The following is a 17,689-nucleotide window of genomic DNA, read 5'->3' as shown; positions in this document are numbered from 1 at the left end:
AAGGCCACTAAGTGTTCGACGAAATGCCTCAGTTGAATAAAATGATATTTTTTTAACGCACTATGTGCTTTGTTTCTTTAAAAAACGTGAACCTTTAATGTTGGGACACCTAAGTTTCAAATCTTGGATCCCCCATTGCCCACATGCCTCCCTCACGGTGAAGCAGAATTGACGAAATCAACTCATCTTCTCCCTTTACCCTTTATTCATCATGCCTCTTTTCTCCCTCTTTTTCTCTATCCTAGTCTCTAATTTCCTCGTGACTGTGAGCCTTTATCGATCCGAATCCAGTAGGTTTCGGGCCATCATTTTACAACAGGGGTTTTCGGGTGGTGGTGAACCCGTTTTATATGAGTTTACTTAAAATAGAATTTATCAACCCAATTGTCCATCATATTATCACACGTATTGTAATCTTGTGTTCTTTTCGATAAACATAAAAATTAGTTTTAAAAATTACTTGCAAGTATTCTTAGTCAGTCAGTCTTATTTTATTTTTTTCATAGAAAAGCATTCTCATCACTCTTTTCATTTTCTTTTGTTAGGGATCTATATTTTCTTAGGTATACGCAATAAAACAAATCCATTTTATTGAAAGAAAAATAAAGCCGATAGTAAAAGCAATACATTACTCATTGTTCACACAAAACAAGGAAATTGTGGAATCAAAAGCAACAAAAGAAATCACCAAAGGTTACAACATAGCACCCAAACAAATTATAAATGCTCAACAACACTGGCAACTAGCTCTTAGTCTAGTTGCATTTTATTTCCCGACATTTGAAAGATATTTATAGTTTGAATCTACAATGACTTCGGGAAGCACACTTTTTATTTTTTAAGTAATTATAGAGAAAGATTAGACGATATTTACCTCTCAGAAATAGTCTAAATGCTCAAAAACGCTATTAAAATGATGAAAATACTCCTGCCACATTTGATGCATTATTTTGGGCAGTTTTTGAAGTTTTTTGTTTAAGGGGCATTTTTGTCCACTCATTTTTTGTGAAGCTTGTGACCCCAAAAGTAGTTGTTGGCTTTATATATAAACATTCTAATCAACATCAACATCGATGTTTGTCCTTCATCCTCCCCTCCTTCTGTTACGCTTTGTGACTTTTCTCGCATGTGTGATTGTGGAGGCTATAATTGTTAGTGGATTGGTTTTGCACAATGCTCTCAGTCTATCTTTTGGTTTGGGTGTTTTTTTTTTTCCAATTTGGGGCGATATGTTTCTTTGCGGAGGTAGCAGCGGTGGTGACTGGTGTTTTGCTGCTAGAGATTAGGGCTTTATTATTGTTTTTCTTTTGTTGCTTGTGAGCCTAAATTTGTGTAGACATCCCTTTGTGTCTTGGATTGTAGCTCTACTTTTTGGGCATGTCTTCTATTTTATGTATTGCTTTGTTTGTGTAGGGTTCTGTGTTTTGTTTAGGCTTAGGTCTATTCAGCAAATTGTATTTCCCCTTTCATTAATGAAGTTTTATTTTTGACCAAAAATAAATAAAACTTCAATGTTTGTTTCCAACTTAATCATTAGTGCAATTTAGTATTTTTTCAGTTTACAAAAGGTTCAATACACTTGGCAGCAAAACCAATTAACGTAAACTGTATTTAATTAAAAATGATGTGAAACTTTACACCCTTCAACATATTATGTCCTTAAATTAGTGATGAAGTCATTGTCATAGAAGAAATTCTATCTTAAAAATCTAGTAAAAAATCGTGACCCACCAACCGTCTAGGTCCTACCTGGCCACAATGGAAGGGTCAGGTTTTAGCCATTTAGCTCAATCATAGGTACTTGAGAATTTCACATTTAATTTATGTTTTTATAGCTTAATGATTATTGAGATTGACATATCTCCTCACTTTGGTCATTGAGATTTAAAATCGATAGAACTGATCCCTGAGTTTGTCCACTATCAATCATTTTGGTCATTCCATGAAATGTCTCCGTTAAATAAGAATAAAATAAAATTACTCTCAATTTTTGTCAAATCATTTTAGCCCGTTGTTTACCAGAATTTAGAACAGATCTAAAAATAGCTTACTTTGACTCGTAGTTTAGACAAACACAGTTCAACATGCCCCACCACAATATTCGTTCCTAGCTACTACAACTTCCGTTGGTAAAAGTTAATCATGTTGCATACTTTTCAAGATTCATTTTTTTACCAAAGGAAATGCTCTTAATGCACTTAACAAATCATGATGAGATGCGATTTTCACACTTATGTTTACTTATGAACTTTGAATTAAATAAAAATTACTTGAAAGCATTCTTAGTCAGTCTATCTTATTTTATTTTTTTTCATAGAAAAGCATTCTCAGCATTCTTTTCATTTTTTTTTTTTGTTAGGGGTCTATATTTTCTTAGGTATACACAACAAAACAAATCCATTTTATTGAAAGAAAAATAAAGTCGATAATAAAAGCAATACATTACTCACTGTTCACACAAAACAAGGAAACTGTGGAATCAAAAGCAACAAAAGAAATCACCAAAGGTTACAACATAGCATCCAAACAAATTATAAATGCTCAACAACACTCGCAACTAGCTCTTAGTCTAGTTGCATTTTATTTCCCGTCATTTGAAAGATATTTATAGTTTGAATCTCCAATGACTTCGGGAAGCACACTTTTTATTTTTTAAGTAATTATAGAGAAAGATAAGACGAGATTTACCTCTCAGAAATGGTCAATTGCAGAGAAGCATATGCAAGCAGGTCCTGGTTGGTTTCAATCATGACCATATCTTCTTTTTTCAGTGTTATGCATGCATCGATGCCAATACCATCACTTGCATCCAACAATAACATTTTGTTTTTGAAATCTTCATTCCAAGGGATGCGTATGCATGATGCCTTTCCCCATCCAAAATTGGCCGAGCCGAAGGGAAACCTGCACAAACTGGTGCACATATAGTTGTCCACATCATCCTTTTGAAGGAGCTCACTATACTCCTTCAGGAATTGAACTACTTCCTCCCCTCTAATTTCATTGGCATATTTTACCTTAAATTCCTCAAGGCTTTTCCTCATTTTTGCAACCAAGGTTTGAAGATCGTATACTTCATTTTCTTCAATCTTCGTCATGGTAAAAACCACAAAATTTCCTTGTAAGTTTTCTGCGAAGGGGTGAGTTAAAAAATTCTTGTGGTGGGAACAAAGTAGCTGCAACACCAAATTCTGTAGGAAGTACTACGTGATGGTCAGTAGTGCTGGCAGTGCAGCGGGCAATTTCAGCCCAGCTTTCGATGAATTTGCTGTTCGCTAAGGCATCAGCGACCTTATGCGAAATGCTGACGCCAATTGCCAATCCACCACATTCGAATACGTTGGCCTGGACTAGTACAAGATGCCCTACTTGTGCTTGTTTGGAACGCATAGGAGTTGGAATCAGTTGTGTTAGGATCTCAGAATCGGGTTTGTCCAGGATCTTGGACATGGGACAGTTGACTTGGGCTTCAAGAAATAGAGCTCCGCGGTCATCGCAGTTGATGGAAACGTTATTTTTGAATTCCCCTGCAAAGGGGTAGCAGATAGTGAGGGCCTCAGATAATGATTTCTTTAGAAGCTCGGACTTTTCAGCGACCAAAGAATGTTCATCACTGCTGCTAGGATAGAAGAGAACTTGTGGCACATGCAGTTCAAGCATAATCTGGTCAAAAAGGGAGAGGCACAAATGTCTAAGGTGGTGAGGAGTTGGAGCGGATGGTTTAATAATTTCTTTGTGAATTACTTCAACCTTGATCATCTTTTTATTTTCTCCAAACTCCTTAGTTACAACTTTGAGTTTGATCAGAACAGATTCTGGAGTTGCTTGGCAGCTGAAAAGCCCAAGGTCAGTCCCCAGGCGATGGATGAGTTGTATAGAACTAACAGAGTGAGGAGTGGAGAAGATGATAGAGAGAGAGAGAACTGGAGAGAGAGAGAGCTGGAGTGTGTGGAGGAGAAGTTTACAGAGAGGTTCCTGAGCTGATGAGTGAATGAATAAATTAGTGAGAGAGAGAGAGAGAGCTGGAGTGTGTGTAAATTATTGAGAGAGAAAGCTGGAGTGTGTGAAGTTTACAGAGAGGTTCCTGTGCTGATGACTGAATGAATAAATTATTGTTGTCTCCGCTCATATGTCCACTCACAGTGGCATGATTGCTGTCTCCACTCAGTCAGTGGCACCATTGCTGTTTACCTATTTTCAGGTTTATGTTTCCACTAAGTGGCAAGTTGCTGATTTTCGTTCTTTGGCTTTCAGCCTTCGGTCTCTCTACAAGTGTTTTGGGATTGGCTAACTCGAATGCACAAGGAACACATATTTTAAACAGCGTGACTACACTTAAGTTTGCTTGAACATGTAAGAGTTTTGTTTCTTACTAGAAAATTATGGTGAGGTACCACTAAACTTGATATCTTGACATCCTATAATTATTAGATAATAACTAACAAAACAACATGAATATTTTAATGGGTAAATTACATTTTACCCCCTCAAGTTTGGGGTAGATTTCAATTCCTTACAATATCTTTAAAACATTTCACTTTCATACCTCAAGTACTATTTTATTTCAATTTCATACATCCGTTACATTTTCCATCCATTGATCCGTTAAGAGCTGACGTGGCTGCCATATTTGTGCCACGTGGCTGCCAAATGTGTGCCACGTGGCAAAAATAATAATGTTTTATGCATTTAAATTATTATAATAATTTATCCTATTAAAAAAAAATAAACCCTGAAACCTAAAAACCCATTCCCCCGATCCACCTCCATCTCCCACATTCTCTTCACCTCCCTTTCCTTATCTCTCCTTGGAAACCCAATCCTCCCTCTTCACATCTCACACCCGGAATCCAAACCGTCTTAGGACTTCGATTGAAGCTGCGGTGCTTCTGTACAAAAACCCTAAGCTCACCCAACTAAATGTAAATTGCTCTCTTAAAAACCCTAATTTCGAGCCCCTTTCTCTTTCGGACTCGAAGCTCCGGGAAACTGTATACGAGATCTTAGTCAAAGCCTGCCGGATCTCCGAGCCCAAACCTATCACCTACATCCCACAGTCCGAGAAGACCGACTGGAGTGTTTTGACTTCACTCCTGTCGTCAATGGCGAGCAGGGTCAAAAAGGCACTGGGTTTGAAGTCGTCGTTTGGCAGGAGACTCGGTGGCGGTGACTCAGTGAGCCAGGGGAAGAGTTAGTGGACCAGGACGATTTAGGAGGTCGTGAGAGTTCAGATGAAGGTTTCGGAGCAGACTAATATGAGGGTCTGGAGAGCACTTTTGAGGGTTGCTGCTGGTGAATTTTGATTTGAAAGACTTTTTTTTTTAATTGGGATTCTGGGTTGTGTTTGGTTGCTGAGAAAATGATATAGGGTGAGGGGAAAATTTTGGATATTTTAGTTTTTTGGTTTTTTAGTTTTGCTGGGTTTTTGAGGATTTGAAATTGAATGGGTAGGCTTTGCATATTCTTTCGAAAGACAACAGGGTGTGTTTGGTTAGAGGGAAATTGAGAGAAAATGGGTAGGAAATGTTTGGATTTCTTTGTGTTCTGTTGAGTGTGGGAAAATTTGGAACTTTTCCAGTTTTTGGCTTCTGGGATGGAGATTGACGGATCTGAAGCAAGATGGAGATTGAAGGTTGCGGGGGAGGCTCGGGTGATGCGAGATGGGAGAAAGGCGTGGGTGTTAGGGGGATGGGCTCTGGTGGGGGGATGGGCTCTGGTGGAGGGAAGGGGTGGGGAAGACAAAGGGACTTTTGGGTTTTATTTATAGGAAAACTAATGAAAAGGGCTTGAAAACTTTGAGTTTTAATGATAAGGACAAAATAAAGGGTAAAGTGAATAGCACCAGGATTGACTTTTTAGTGTAAAAATGTGGTTTTTCATTAAAGTGAACAGTACCAGGTGCTTGTCGTTAAAGTTCCCTTTATTTATTTATTTATAAATTTTATAATTTTCTTTAATTAATTATTCTAATATTTTAACATTTTTATTAAGTGTTTATCCACGTGGCATAAATGTATCCGCCACATCAACACGAATGAGGACCTCATATTTGCCACGTCATCACTTAACGGTTAACTTAACAGAATTTTTAACGGTTGTATGAAATTGAAATAAAATAGTACTTGAGGTATGAAAGTGAAATGTTTTAAAGATGTTGTAAGGAATTGAAATCGACTCTAAACCTGATGGGGTAAAATGTAATTTACCCTATTTTAATATAATTCAAATACATTGGAAAAATAATTTTAATTTAGTGAACTGACGCATGTCATATTACAAATTCACTCCTATTATATTGTGGAGCCTAAAATAATCCCAAATATTCTTGAGGCCGTGGACTTTTATTCAAGAAAGACAAGATTGTTCTCAATAAATGAGTAGGCTTCTCAGATGCTCCCACGCGCAGCTCACACCCCTGGAGGTCTCAGCAGCTGGATACGACTGCCCACAACTCACCTGTCCTTGGCAATGAATTAAAGATAATGATCAATTACTCAAATCCTATATTTAATACATTCCTAATTGAAGATTGACTCCAACAAGTAAGTAATCCTAATTTAAATCAATTAGGGATAATTACACCACTATCTCAAGATATTATTTCCTATTTGATATCTTGGAAATATTTAAAGAATATCTCTCCATTAAACACTATATGGCCGGCCCTAGCCCTATAAATATCCCATATTCTACCAAATTTTGGAGGGCTTTTGCAACCCTAAAAAAGCCCTAAACACTTTACTCTCTCAGAAAAACTAACTTAGGCATCGGAGATCCGTTGACCTAACCCCTTACCTCGTGGGCACGTGAGGCTTAGGTCTTTGATTAAAGATGTTGATTGTTTTGCAGGTGCATTTTCATCAAGACTGAAGACGGCGGAAATTTGTATCGACAAATTGGTGCTTTCATTGAGAACTGATTCAAAATACTCGAAGAAACCTCTTGCATTAGTTTCTTGAATTTTTTGCTACGTTGAATTTCTCACACATCGTATCAATTAATTTTTCCTAGAAAAGTTTCTTGATCAATCCCTGGAAAAAGGATACAATTGTAAGAAATTCAGAAATTACGACGAATGAAACCTTATACGTGTAAGGATTTGGACCGGAGAGTGAAGACAAGGACATAGCCCTACGACAGAGGTCCTCAAGGCTCAACACGGCGGTAGGAGGAGCCCAACCACAGTGGAGCCGTGCCACCACCATCACCACTGTGACTTAGCAGCCACGACGCCACTCCCACCACCGATGCCCTTACAACTCTGCACCCTACCAAACCCTAGGCAGGAGGCCCAACCTAATGCAGCAGCAGGCCCATACTCGAGCCCAAAATGCGGCAGCTGTTGCCAACCAGGCAACTCAACGTGCCCAAGCCAAGCCATTCAGCCAGCAGGACATGATGTGGCAGCCCAACGACCAGGAGGGTCTACGGCCATGCAAGCCCAAGGCGAGCAAGCGCTGGTCCAACGCACCCCGTGACTCTTTCCAATGACCTGGTCTGCGACCCAATCCATTCCAAGGCCACCTCCAGCAATCCAGATTCCGACCACAGGTCTTGCGATCGATTCAAGGTTACCTATACCCCACTTTTCTACATGAATGCCCATTTTGGGCTCAAACTTTGTACCTGCAATCCATTATACTTCCACCACACATAGAGACGCCCATCATCCACACTCTTCCAATCCAAATGGCAAGCACCACCTGCCCTAGCAGGTCACTAATTTGACGAACGCCCTCGCGCAACAGACCACCTTGGTGAACCAACTCCTTGACCGTATCGAGATGCAGCGCACCCCAAACGAGGTGTCCCGAAGTAGGACAAGGGCAGAAGAACGTAACTCATTCCAGCAACATCCTGATAAAGAGCTGCTCAGCCTACCACGAACCGTGCTTTCAAGTAGTGTGCATTTTTATTTGGGTCATCGAGGAAACGTCATCTCTTACCTAAATGCACATAAAAGCGTTCATTCCCGACTCAGCTCACGAGTCAGTGTGCATTCGAGGTTGGGTCTGCACTCCGACGAGCACTCAGGACATTCTAGGCAAAGCTTCCACAAGAGGTTAGGCCCACAAGAAGATCCTTTAAAGAGGCAACGAAGTAGGCAACCGCATAACGTCTAGAGAAGAGCACGAGAGTAGTCCAACTCAAGTTTTACTGGCAACCCTTGCCTAGAGCGACGGCGAGCAGCGCAGGGCAAACCATGCGCACCGCAACCACAACATGGACGAGCAGGACATGTCGAAGAGCAAAATAGACCAACAGGTTAACATCGGGGGCAGCTAAAGACTCCACTGCCTTACCAGGCACAAATCCAGGAGGAAGTACAAAGGCTTGTAGCCAGCTGTGCGGCTTCTAGTGCATTGACACTACCGACGATGCTCTTCGAAGAGACGTGGCCAACCTAAATAGGTCACCCTTTGTAGACGAGATCGAGCAGACGGAGCCATCGCGGAAGTTCAGCCCCCCACATTTTACCTTGTTTAAAAGAGATGAAGATTCAGATAGACACTTGGATATGAAGTCCTCCACCACTTTGAAGGAGATCCAAGGTCTGACCTGACAAGTAGCTGCACTCAACTGATTCCTCTAACGACCTACCAACGAATGCAATCTAAACCAGAAGCAGCGGATGACCTATGCATCTATATGGTGGTATCTGAGCAGCAATGAGCTATACCATTAGACAATAAGGGTAAGTGGCCAAATGAGCTCCCCGATGTTCTATAAGCATATCGCACCACCAAAAGACAAGCTCATTGATGTATAGTTCTAAGGCGATCATTCCTCCCAACATCGTGGTGCCAAGTATCAACACTGTACTGCCGAATCTTGAGCAAAACGAAAATGAGATGGCTACCAAATTAGACATGGCAGAGGAAGAACGCGAAAAGGTTATCACCCGTATTGTGGCCTATCAGCAGCAGCTCATCTCCAACTACAACAAGACGACAAACATCCGGCAGTTCCAATCAATAGACCTAGTTCTCAGAAAAGTCTTCATCACTGCCCGACGAGAAGGTTCTAAAAAGATGGCTTCCATCTGGGAAGGTCCGTACAAAATCAGCCGAGTAGGCGGAAGAGGCATTTACACCCTCACCACTATGAGCGACAAAAAAAAAATCAACAAACAGTGGAATGCCTACAACCTAAGGAAGTACTACGTGTGACCTTCCACCATTTCTTAGACCCCGTTTAAGACGAAAGAGTTTGAAGACGAAAGAGTTTGAAGACTCAAGCAGCTCGACGAACAAGACCTCGCATGCCGATGATTATCAGTTGTTATGCCATTACTGCATACGAGCAAAGTTAATAAAAGCCTCTATCTTTAACGAAGATTAAAGGATTTGTTGACAAGTTTGGGCCAAATGCATAAATAGACTGACCAACCTCGTGACAAGCAGAAAACACCCATTACCCGTAGATATGGCGTAAGTTCTCTAGCGTAAGAGGATAAACTAATTCCCGACATCCATATAGATAAGCTCTCTAGTGTGAGAGGGTAAACTAATTCATTGACACCCAACTGGGTAAGCTCTCCAGCATGAGAAGGTAAACTAATCTGGAACATCCAGATGTGGATGGGTGGTATGACTGCTTAGTTTCCCCTAAATGCAACGACTACTTACGTTGGACGACTCCTAGAATTTTCCATGATAGTCATTCCCTTGGAATAGACTTAGCCAACATAAGGATTTAATTCCGTGGGATCTTGGGTCTTTAACCGGAAGAGACGATAAGTGCAGGACCCTTGCCCATGAAAGAATTCATGTGACAAGATGGTCCGTCCTCGACATGCAAATCTTCATGAAGCGGCTTGGTTTTAAAGTGTTGCAATACTAGTTAAGCGACCTACATGATCAAAGCTGCAACTCGGAAGGATATGGCTTTTGAAGAGCGACTTCACCTATACTTAATGCCAAAAAATGCCTCTGAGAGCTAGGAATAAAGCCTGAAATGTTTACACTAGTCGTCTGTTTTTGTAAGTAAGACACCTGGCCGATAACCCGACGGTTAAAAGTCCAAGGCAGCTCGTAAGCTGAAACTTACACCTGTTTATTTACAAGCAGCAATTCCAACCGATGGTCTATGGTTTAAGTTTTGCTGGGACAAAGTCGAGTGTCACGACTATAGCAACTACGCGGACCTACTCTATTTCCTACGAGAAACATGAGTCCGATGGACGACTCTATAAGTTAAAAATCTCGCAACATGCCTTGGGAGGGTCCAAGCTCAAGAAGCCACTAAAGTCGAGTGTCACGACTATAGCAGCTACACGGACCTCTTCTGCTTCCTACGAGAAACATGAGTCTGGTCAACTGCTTTATAAGTTAAAAATCTCGGAACATGCCCTGGGAAGGCTAAAGCTTAAGAAGCCACTTGAAAGTCGGAATACAACCATAGTGGCCACAAGAACTCCTTTGCTTTCTACGCGAAACACGTGTTTGACTGCTGGCTCTGTAGGTTAAAAATTTTCGCAATACGCCCCAGGAAGGCTAAAGCTCATGGATTTACCCAAAGTCGAGATTCACAGCTATAGTAGCTACGCGAACTCGTATGCCTTCTATAGAGACAACTAGTTCGGCCTTCGGCTATATAAGTTGGAAATCTTGCATTTCTTCCTTTCGCAGGTAAAGCTCTAGAAGCCCCAAAGCCAAAACTGAAGCCTAAAGTGACCGCGTGAGCCACCCGTCATACGGTAAAGTTTTGCAAAAGACATGGCGAAATAGAAGGATGAAGCAAAAACAAGGAAAATTGTTTATTAAATTTCTAGCAAATTGATAAACTGGCTCGAAGGCCAGCAAAGTTCAAATAAAGCAAAACAAAAAGGAAAAGAAGAAAACTCCTAAGTCTAAGCAAAAAAACTACTTCTTAGCAGCTTGCGCAACCACTGGTTCCTCGATTGCCATGCCTTCAATATCCATGTCATTCCTAGCAGCTGAAGCTTCCATCAGCTAATCCTTAGCTGCCCCTGCCTGGACTGCCTGACCCTCAACTGTTCCACCAAAGACAGCCTCAAACGAGAAATCTAGCAAATCAACTGGAGAAATGGAAAAAGTCTCAAAGTCCTTTTGGGAAAACTTATAATTTCACGGCATACCCTGAAGATGGTCTACATAGCCAAGCTTGTAGAAATCAACCTAACAAAAAGCAAGCGCCACTTTGTGATTAGCTTTCTCATTCTTCAGCTGCGTATTCTTATCAATAAGCCCAAAGTGAGCACCTTGCAGCTTGTCCAGTTCCTTTTTCAGGTTATCGCTAGCACCTTGCAGATCCATCTCCTTGGACTCACTCAAGCTTACTGGTAACCTCCTTGAGACGAGACATTTCATCATGCATTAAGATAAGCTTATCTTCCTTTGCAAAGCAAGCAGATCGTAGCTCCGAATTGACACGCTCAAGGTCATCGACCACCAGAAAAACACGACTGATTTCCTTATCTGCAGCTTCTAACATCGCTTGAGTCGCACTAAGCCTAACATTCAAATAGGCGACCTTTTGATGAGCGATCTCCAACTGCAAAGAAGTAGGGGCATAGACATCATACCCTTTCAAAACGGCGAGTTCATATTCGAGCTTCTCGATATTTTCAACAACCAAGCGAAGCTGAGCCACCAACGCCACTTCGGCCCCCTTAGCACACTTGACAGCATCCTAATCAATGCGCATAGACTCAGTTGCCAGGATCAAAGTCTTATGCATTGTAACAATCAGGGAAGACTTCCTCGAATAGGTAGGACGCTTCGCAAAAGAGTATGAGTGGACAACAACTTTCCTAACACTATCAACAAACTTGGCGCATACATCGACGTCCTCAAGCAGGTCAGCCTTCATCAGCGCACAAACCTTGAGAAATTCTCCAACCTCAGACTCGGTGGAGCTCTCATAACTGCCCGTGCGAGCAGATTTCCATTTCTTAGCAGACGAGTCAATCACGGTAAAAGGATGAACATGCCCAGACGCTACCTTAACAAAAAAAAATCCACATTCCCGCTCTTTATAACGACGAACCTCTCAAAAGCCGATCTAGACTTAGCTCCCGACAGACGATTCGATATAAACTTGGACACCGAATACCCTACCGAACCCTTCTACTGGGCAAGTCTCTCAGCGATGGATGCGGTCACCTTTGGAGCAGCAGGTTTCATAGGCTCAGTTTCAACGGTCTTCTTCACCTCATTGGGGGAAGTTAGATCAATAATAAGCTTCTCGGCAGCAGACGAGTTCCTACGAGCAGCGGAGGAAGTTATTGGCTTCTTCTCGACCAAAGGCTCATAAGCAGGTGAGGAATATCTCTTCTTTCCACCCTCATTGGCAGCATGTTTTACAGCAGCGATCGGGCGAGCTAACACCTCATCTTTTATCCACTTTATCTTTTCCCATCGGAGGCAGGCCATCATTCTTCCAGACGAAAAGGGCTGAGCAGCCAGCGCCACTCACGGTACTCAGCAGGAATGCCCAAGACGACGTGCACTTTCTTCATATTTGCCGAGATCCTGGGAGTTGAGCCAAACTCCGAATCTATGCAAAGCAAGAAAGACAATCAATAAATTGAAGTCATGGAATAGCTCAACAAAAAATTCAAGTAAGACAAGAATGAAATAGTTCACTTACCACTGATAAAGGTAGTTGGAACACACAGCTTAGGAGAATAGTCATAGTCTCATTCTCTGCTTACCTCTAAGGTATCTCTCGCCCACTTATGATCCCCTTTGCTAGAAGCATCGAACAACTTATGGCAAGACCTCAGCTGCCTCACACCTTCCTTATGGCCAATCTTAAAAAAGTACCAAAACTCATTTATGGTAAAGCCAAGATCAAAGAACCTACTCAAGTTCGAGAACCCCACTATCACACAAACTGCATTTGGGGAACACTGAGCAGACGCGTATTTCATGGAGCAGATCACCTCTTGGAAAAGACGCCATATAGGGAGAGGCCCGTGCCTCATTCTTCTCTTTCTTTCGCGCCCCAAGGTAGGCCCAAGCCTCTCGGCCCAGGTCTCGCACGTAAGAAAGTCAGCCCACGCCGGTCTTTCTCCCTCTCTTCTCGCCTGCATGGGCCCGTGCCCAGCAGCCTTGAAGACCCGGCTCAAGCCTGTCTCCTCGCACCTCAACGCGTTGATCCCCTCGGCCCGAGCCGAGTCGTCTACCTTGCCCACGCTAGTCGACTTGTGTTGCGCCACCAAGTAGCCCCGAGGCTCCCATGCCGTGTGTTACCCACACCCACGGCCCCCACCAAGCCAATTTTTCAAGTCCCAAGACTCTCAAAAAAATTCAAGAAGAAGAAAATTCAAAATTTTCTTACCTTGGTGTGGCACGGATAAGAAGAACTACAACGAGAGACAACTCTTTGCAAGGGTAAGAGAAGAAGAATGCTAGGGGAGGGGAAATAAAAATTTCCTCTAGCTTCTCTTCCTTGTTGGAATAATGATTGTTCTCCAAATTTATTTAATCCCCTACTTAAGGCAGAATTAAATAGTATTGGGGGCAATTATTTTCCTTTTCCTAGAATAAGTCTATCTCCAAATCAAGAAAGAAGATCAAGTTCAAATTGGGAAACAATTCTGCAAGCCTAAGCAGCTTGGGATTCCTATACCTACAATCTTTTTCCTGCGTGCAGCACAGTATGTGTGGGGGCATTTGTGGAGCCTAAAATTATCCCAAATATTCTAGAGGCAACACGTGGACTTTTATTCAAGAAAGACAAGATTGCCCTCAATAAATTGGCAGGCTTCTCAGATGCTTCTACGTGCAGCTCACACCCTTGGAGGTCTCAGCAGCTGAATACGACTGCCCATAGCTCACTTGCCCTTGGCAAGGAATTAAAGATAAGGATTAATTACCAAAATCCTATATTTAATACTTTCCTAATTGAAGATTGACTTTAATCAAGTAAGTAATCACAATTTAAATAAATTTGGGATAATTACACCATTATCTCAAGATATTATTTCCTATTTAATATCCTGAGAATATTTAGAGAATATATCTCCATTAAACACTATATGGCCGACCCTAGCTCTATAAATACCCCATTTTCTACCAAATTTTGGAGGGCTTTTGCAACCTAAAAAAGCCCTAAACACTTTACTCTCTTAGAGAAACTAACTTAGGCATCGGAGATCTGTTGACCTAACCCCCCCACACCTTGTGGGCGCGTGAGGCTTAGGTCTTTAATCAAATGTGTTGATTGTTTTGCAGGTACATTTTCGTCAAGACTGAAGACACGGAAATTTGCATCGACATATATAAGTGTGAACAATAGTGCAATATTGACTTTAAATTAGGATAAATTCATAATATGACTTTCCCAAGTATTAGGGGTGGACACTTAGAACCGAAAACTGAAACCGAAACACGAACCAAATCGAACCGCACCGAACGAATTGGTTTTGTGGTTTTGAAACGGTTTCGGTTTTGAAACCAAACCGCAACTTAGAAAATGGTTTGGTTTCGGTTTTGGCTTTTGAAAACCGCACCGAAATCAAATCGCACCGCAAATATTAATAAACATTTAATTAAATGTCCATATTAAATTTCATCTTTTAATTGGTTGTTTGTTAGAATCCATGCACTTAGTATGGACTCAACCACACTAGAATATCATCATTCATCACTTTCTTTCGTTCATTAACTTGAAGGACTTTTGTTATTTTATACCATCACACACACACACACATATATGTACAATGGTGGACTAATCTTGTTATCAAGAGTCGAACAATGATCTAATGAAATCCTCTCATTTGAAACATGATAGCACATATTCTAGTATGAAAGTTTCGCTCACGTTTAATGAATTCAAAGTTATTCAACTTGTATTATGTTATACCTTGTACGGGACACCCTTATGTTGCACAAACATGTTTAACATCACAACTGCATGCAACATGCTAATTGTTTATATAACAAATGTCTTTTTCCTATTGCTACTGGGAAATGCTTATTAATATGTTAAATTGCAAATTGTACATTTTTTTCTTAAAAACCAAACCGAATCGTTTGAAACAGCACCGAACTGAACCAAATTGTTTGGTTTCATTTTGGTTTTGGCTTCAAAACCGCACCGAACTGAACCGCAAAAAATTTCGATTTCGGTTTCGGTTTCACTCAAAACCACACCAAATCAAACCGTGCTCACCCCTACCAACTATAACAAAAGTAAATATATCTTTCAAGTTATAAACATAATGTGATAGACTAAAATAGAATCAAATGTACATAGAAAATTTGAACCCAAAACGCTTAACATAAAATGAAACCCAATACATATTGAGAACATTTATTGTCACTCAAAATATTTAGGGAAGTGTTATTGACACTTCAAAAATCTCATTCTACATTCCTCACAAATGTATTTTTCTTTTCAAATATAGAAAGTTTGGAGTGTAGAATGAGATTTTTGAAGTGCTAATAACAATTCCTAATATTTAATATCACAAATGTACTTTTGTCCAAATATTAAAAATTTAAGGTGCACAATCAGAATTTTAGAAAACAATAACAATGTTTTGAATATTTACTACGGTTTAATGATATTCCTTTCATTAATAAATAAGAGGTTTTATGTTTGATTTTCGTCAAAGGCGAATTTGAACCACATTATTGCTAGCCTATTGTGAGGAATACCCTCTCCAATTTTTCACATTATTACTAATCATTGTGAAATTTAGCTTACCTAATTTTCTTAATATAGATTATCATGTTTGTTAAAAAAAAAAATCCGATCACATGTGCATGTGCGCGCGCGTTACACAACTCAATCGAGTAATTCCACAACAGCCTACAGCTCGCCACGTCACGCGTCTCGCTTTAAAATCACAAAAGGAAAGATATGGGAAATTTGGGAGGGAAACCGAAAAGGAAAATGGTGGTTAGGCGGCAAAGGAGCGTTTCTTTCTCCACTCCCCTTTGTATCTGCGACTGAAGAGAGAGAGAGAGAGAGAGAGAGAGAGAGAGAGGAGAGAGAGCTCTTCAGTCTTCGAATCCACGATCCATCTCTTAGCGTCTCGCAAGCAGATATAAATCCGAAGGTACGCTTCGATTCGATACTGTCATGGTCGATTTCCTTTCTCTGCAATCGCATTCGATTTCATATTTTCTGCATCTGCATCTTAATCAGCGTTAGAGAGAGCGCTGTTCAGTCTCCGAATCTATAATCTACCTCTCGCGGCTCGCGAGCAGATTCAAATCCGAAGGTACGCTTTGATTCGACTTATTGTAGTTGATTTTCTTTCTCTGTAATCGCAGTCGGTTTCATTTTTCTGCCTCTTCATCTTTAGCGATTTGAAATTTGCTTGCTCATGTTCGATTGTATCGATTTCCAATATGTCACCGTTAATCGATCCGTTGAAGAATCGGAACTTGAGTCCGGTAGTAATACATATCCTTTTTGTCTGAATAATGTCGAGGCAAAAAAAAAAAAGAAATACTCATATATCTGAAACTTCTCCATTTTAAAATATGAGGAATTTCAATTTAGGAGAAATTTTTAAGCATCAGAAGTTTAGGAAATGTTCAGTGAGTATCGGGGAAATGTTTCATAGATCTGGAACTTCTTGAATTTAACATTTGAGGCATTTTTTAAGCTTGGATAAATTTTAAGTATCAGGAAGTTAGACAATTGTTTAATGGGGTGGTGGGGAAATAGACAAGAACAAGGTTGGGAGGGATTCGAATGAGGTTTTCGATGTAAAAAAATGGAGTAGAAGGAGAATTGAGGAATGAATTTGATAGAAGAAGAAAACTGTTTGGATGAAGAAGGGGGAGTGAGAGGACAAAATTAGGATTAAAATTTGAAGAGCTAGTAGTGTTCAGAGAAGAAATCATTTGGAGACAAAAGGCTAAAGAACGAGGTTTTGGGAGGAATGTGAGCATTAGTAAACTCTTCCCCAAATTGTTTAGGTTTTGGCTTCTGTAGAAATATAAATGATGTTCGTAGAGCTAATTACTCGATCGCACACATTTCTGGAACGCTTCTAACAGAGGGATAGAGAAGAACAAGGTGGGAGGGATTTGAACGAGGTTTTTTGACGTCACAAAAATGGAGTAGGAGGAGAATTGGGGAATGAATTTGATAGAAGAAGAAAACTATTTGAATGAAGAAGGGGTAGTGAGAGAACAAAATTAGGATTAAAATTCGGAAATCTTTTGGAGACAAAAGGCTAAAGAATGAGGTTTTGGGATGAATGTGAGTAAACTCTTCCCCAAATTGCTTAGCTTTTGGCTTCTGTAGGCCGGAGCTTTATGTGAGGATGCCAAGTATTGTCCTACATCGGAAAGTTACGAAATCGTGCAAGGGCTTATAAGGAGTTGGATCAATCTCCCGATGTTAATTGGTTTTATGATTGGAACCTCAACTTCCTTCACTTTCATCATTAGGAAATGTCATTTTGATTACACCTGGTTTCTATAGAAGGTGCTGAAAGCTCTAGTCATTCAGGCTTTTCTTTCTTGTATAAATAGCAACTATTTAGGAGGGTTTTCAGTTGACTACCGATCTATATCTCCTTTTCGATCCATTTTTATTTGGTTTGGAAGGCTAAAGCTCCTCCCACGGTTCGGTTTCGCTTTCTTTCATGAAGTATTGCTCTGGTTGGGTTGATATTTGTGATTCCCTAGAGAGAACAGGGCCCAATGTCTGTCTTTCTTTCCATTGTTGCATGATATGTAGAAGTGAAACTGAA

General features: G+C 40.6%; 1 protein-coding gene and 1 long non-coding RNA gene across 2 annotated transcripts; one reads left to right on the top strand and one right to left on the bottom strand.

Moving 5' to 3' along the window:
- Positions 1–609: 609 nt before the first annotated feature.
- Positions 610–4,196, bottom strand: LOC126600166 (salutaridinol 7-O-acetyltransferase-like). Its single transcript, XM_050266716.1, has one exon. The coding sequence runs from the start codon at positions 3,757–3,759 to the stop codon at positions 3,085–3,087; it is 675 nt and encodes a 224-aa protein (XP_050122673.1). The 5' UTR covers positions 3,760–4,196; the 3' UTR covers positions 610–3,084.
- Positions 4,197–15,871: 11,675 nt separating this feature from the next.
- On the top strand, positions 15,872–16,432 carry LOC126600164 (uncharacterized). The gene is made up of 2 exons (XR_007615372.1): positions 15,872–16,036; positions 16,126–16,432. It is a non-coding gene; the product is annotated as an uncharacterized LOC126600164 (long non-coding RNA).
- The last annotated feature ends 1,257 nt before the right edge of the window (positions 16,433–17,689 follow it).

The sequence above is a fragment of the Malus sylvestris genome, chromosome 14, assembly GCF_916048215.2.
Source record: "Malus sylvestris chromosome 14, drMalSylv7.2, whole genome shotgun sequence".
Classification (NCBI taxonomy): Eukaryota; Viridiplantae; Streptophyta; class Magnoliopsida; order Rosales; family Rosaceae; genus Malus; species Malus sylvestris.
Note: the sequence above shows the minus strand (reverse complement) of the source record. Positions and strands in the feature narration are given on the sequence as shown.

Excerpts from the sequence above, each read along its gene's own strand:
- LOC126600166 (XM_050266716.1), bottom strand. The coding sequence starts at position 3,759 with ATGATCAAGGTTGAAGTAATTCACAAAGAAATTATTAAACCATCCGCT.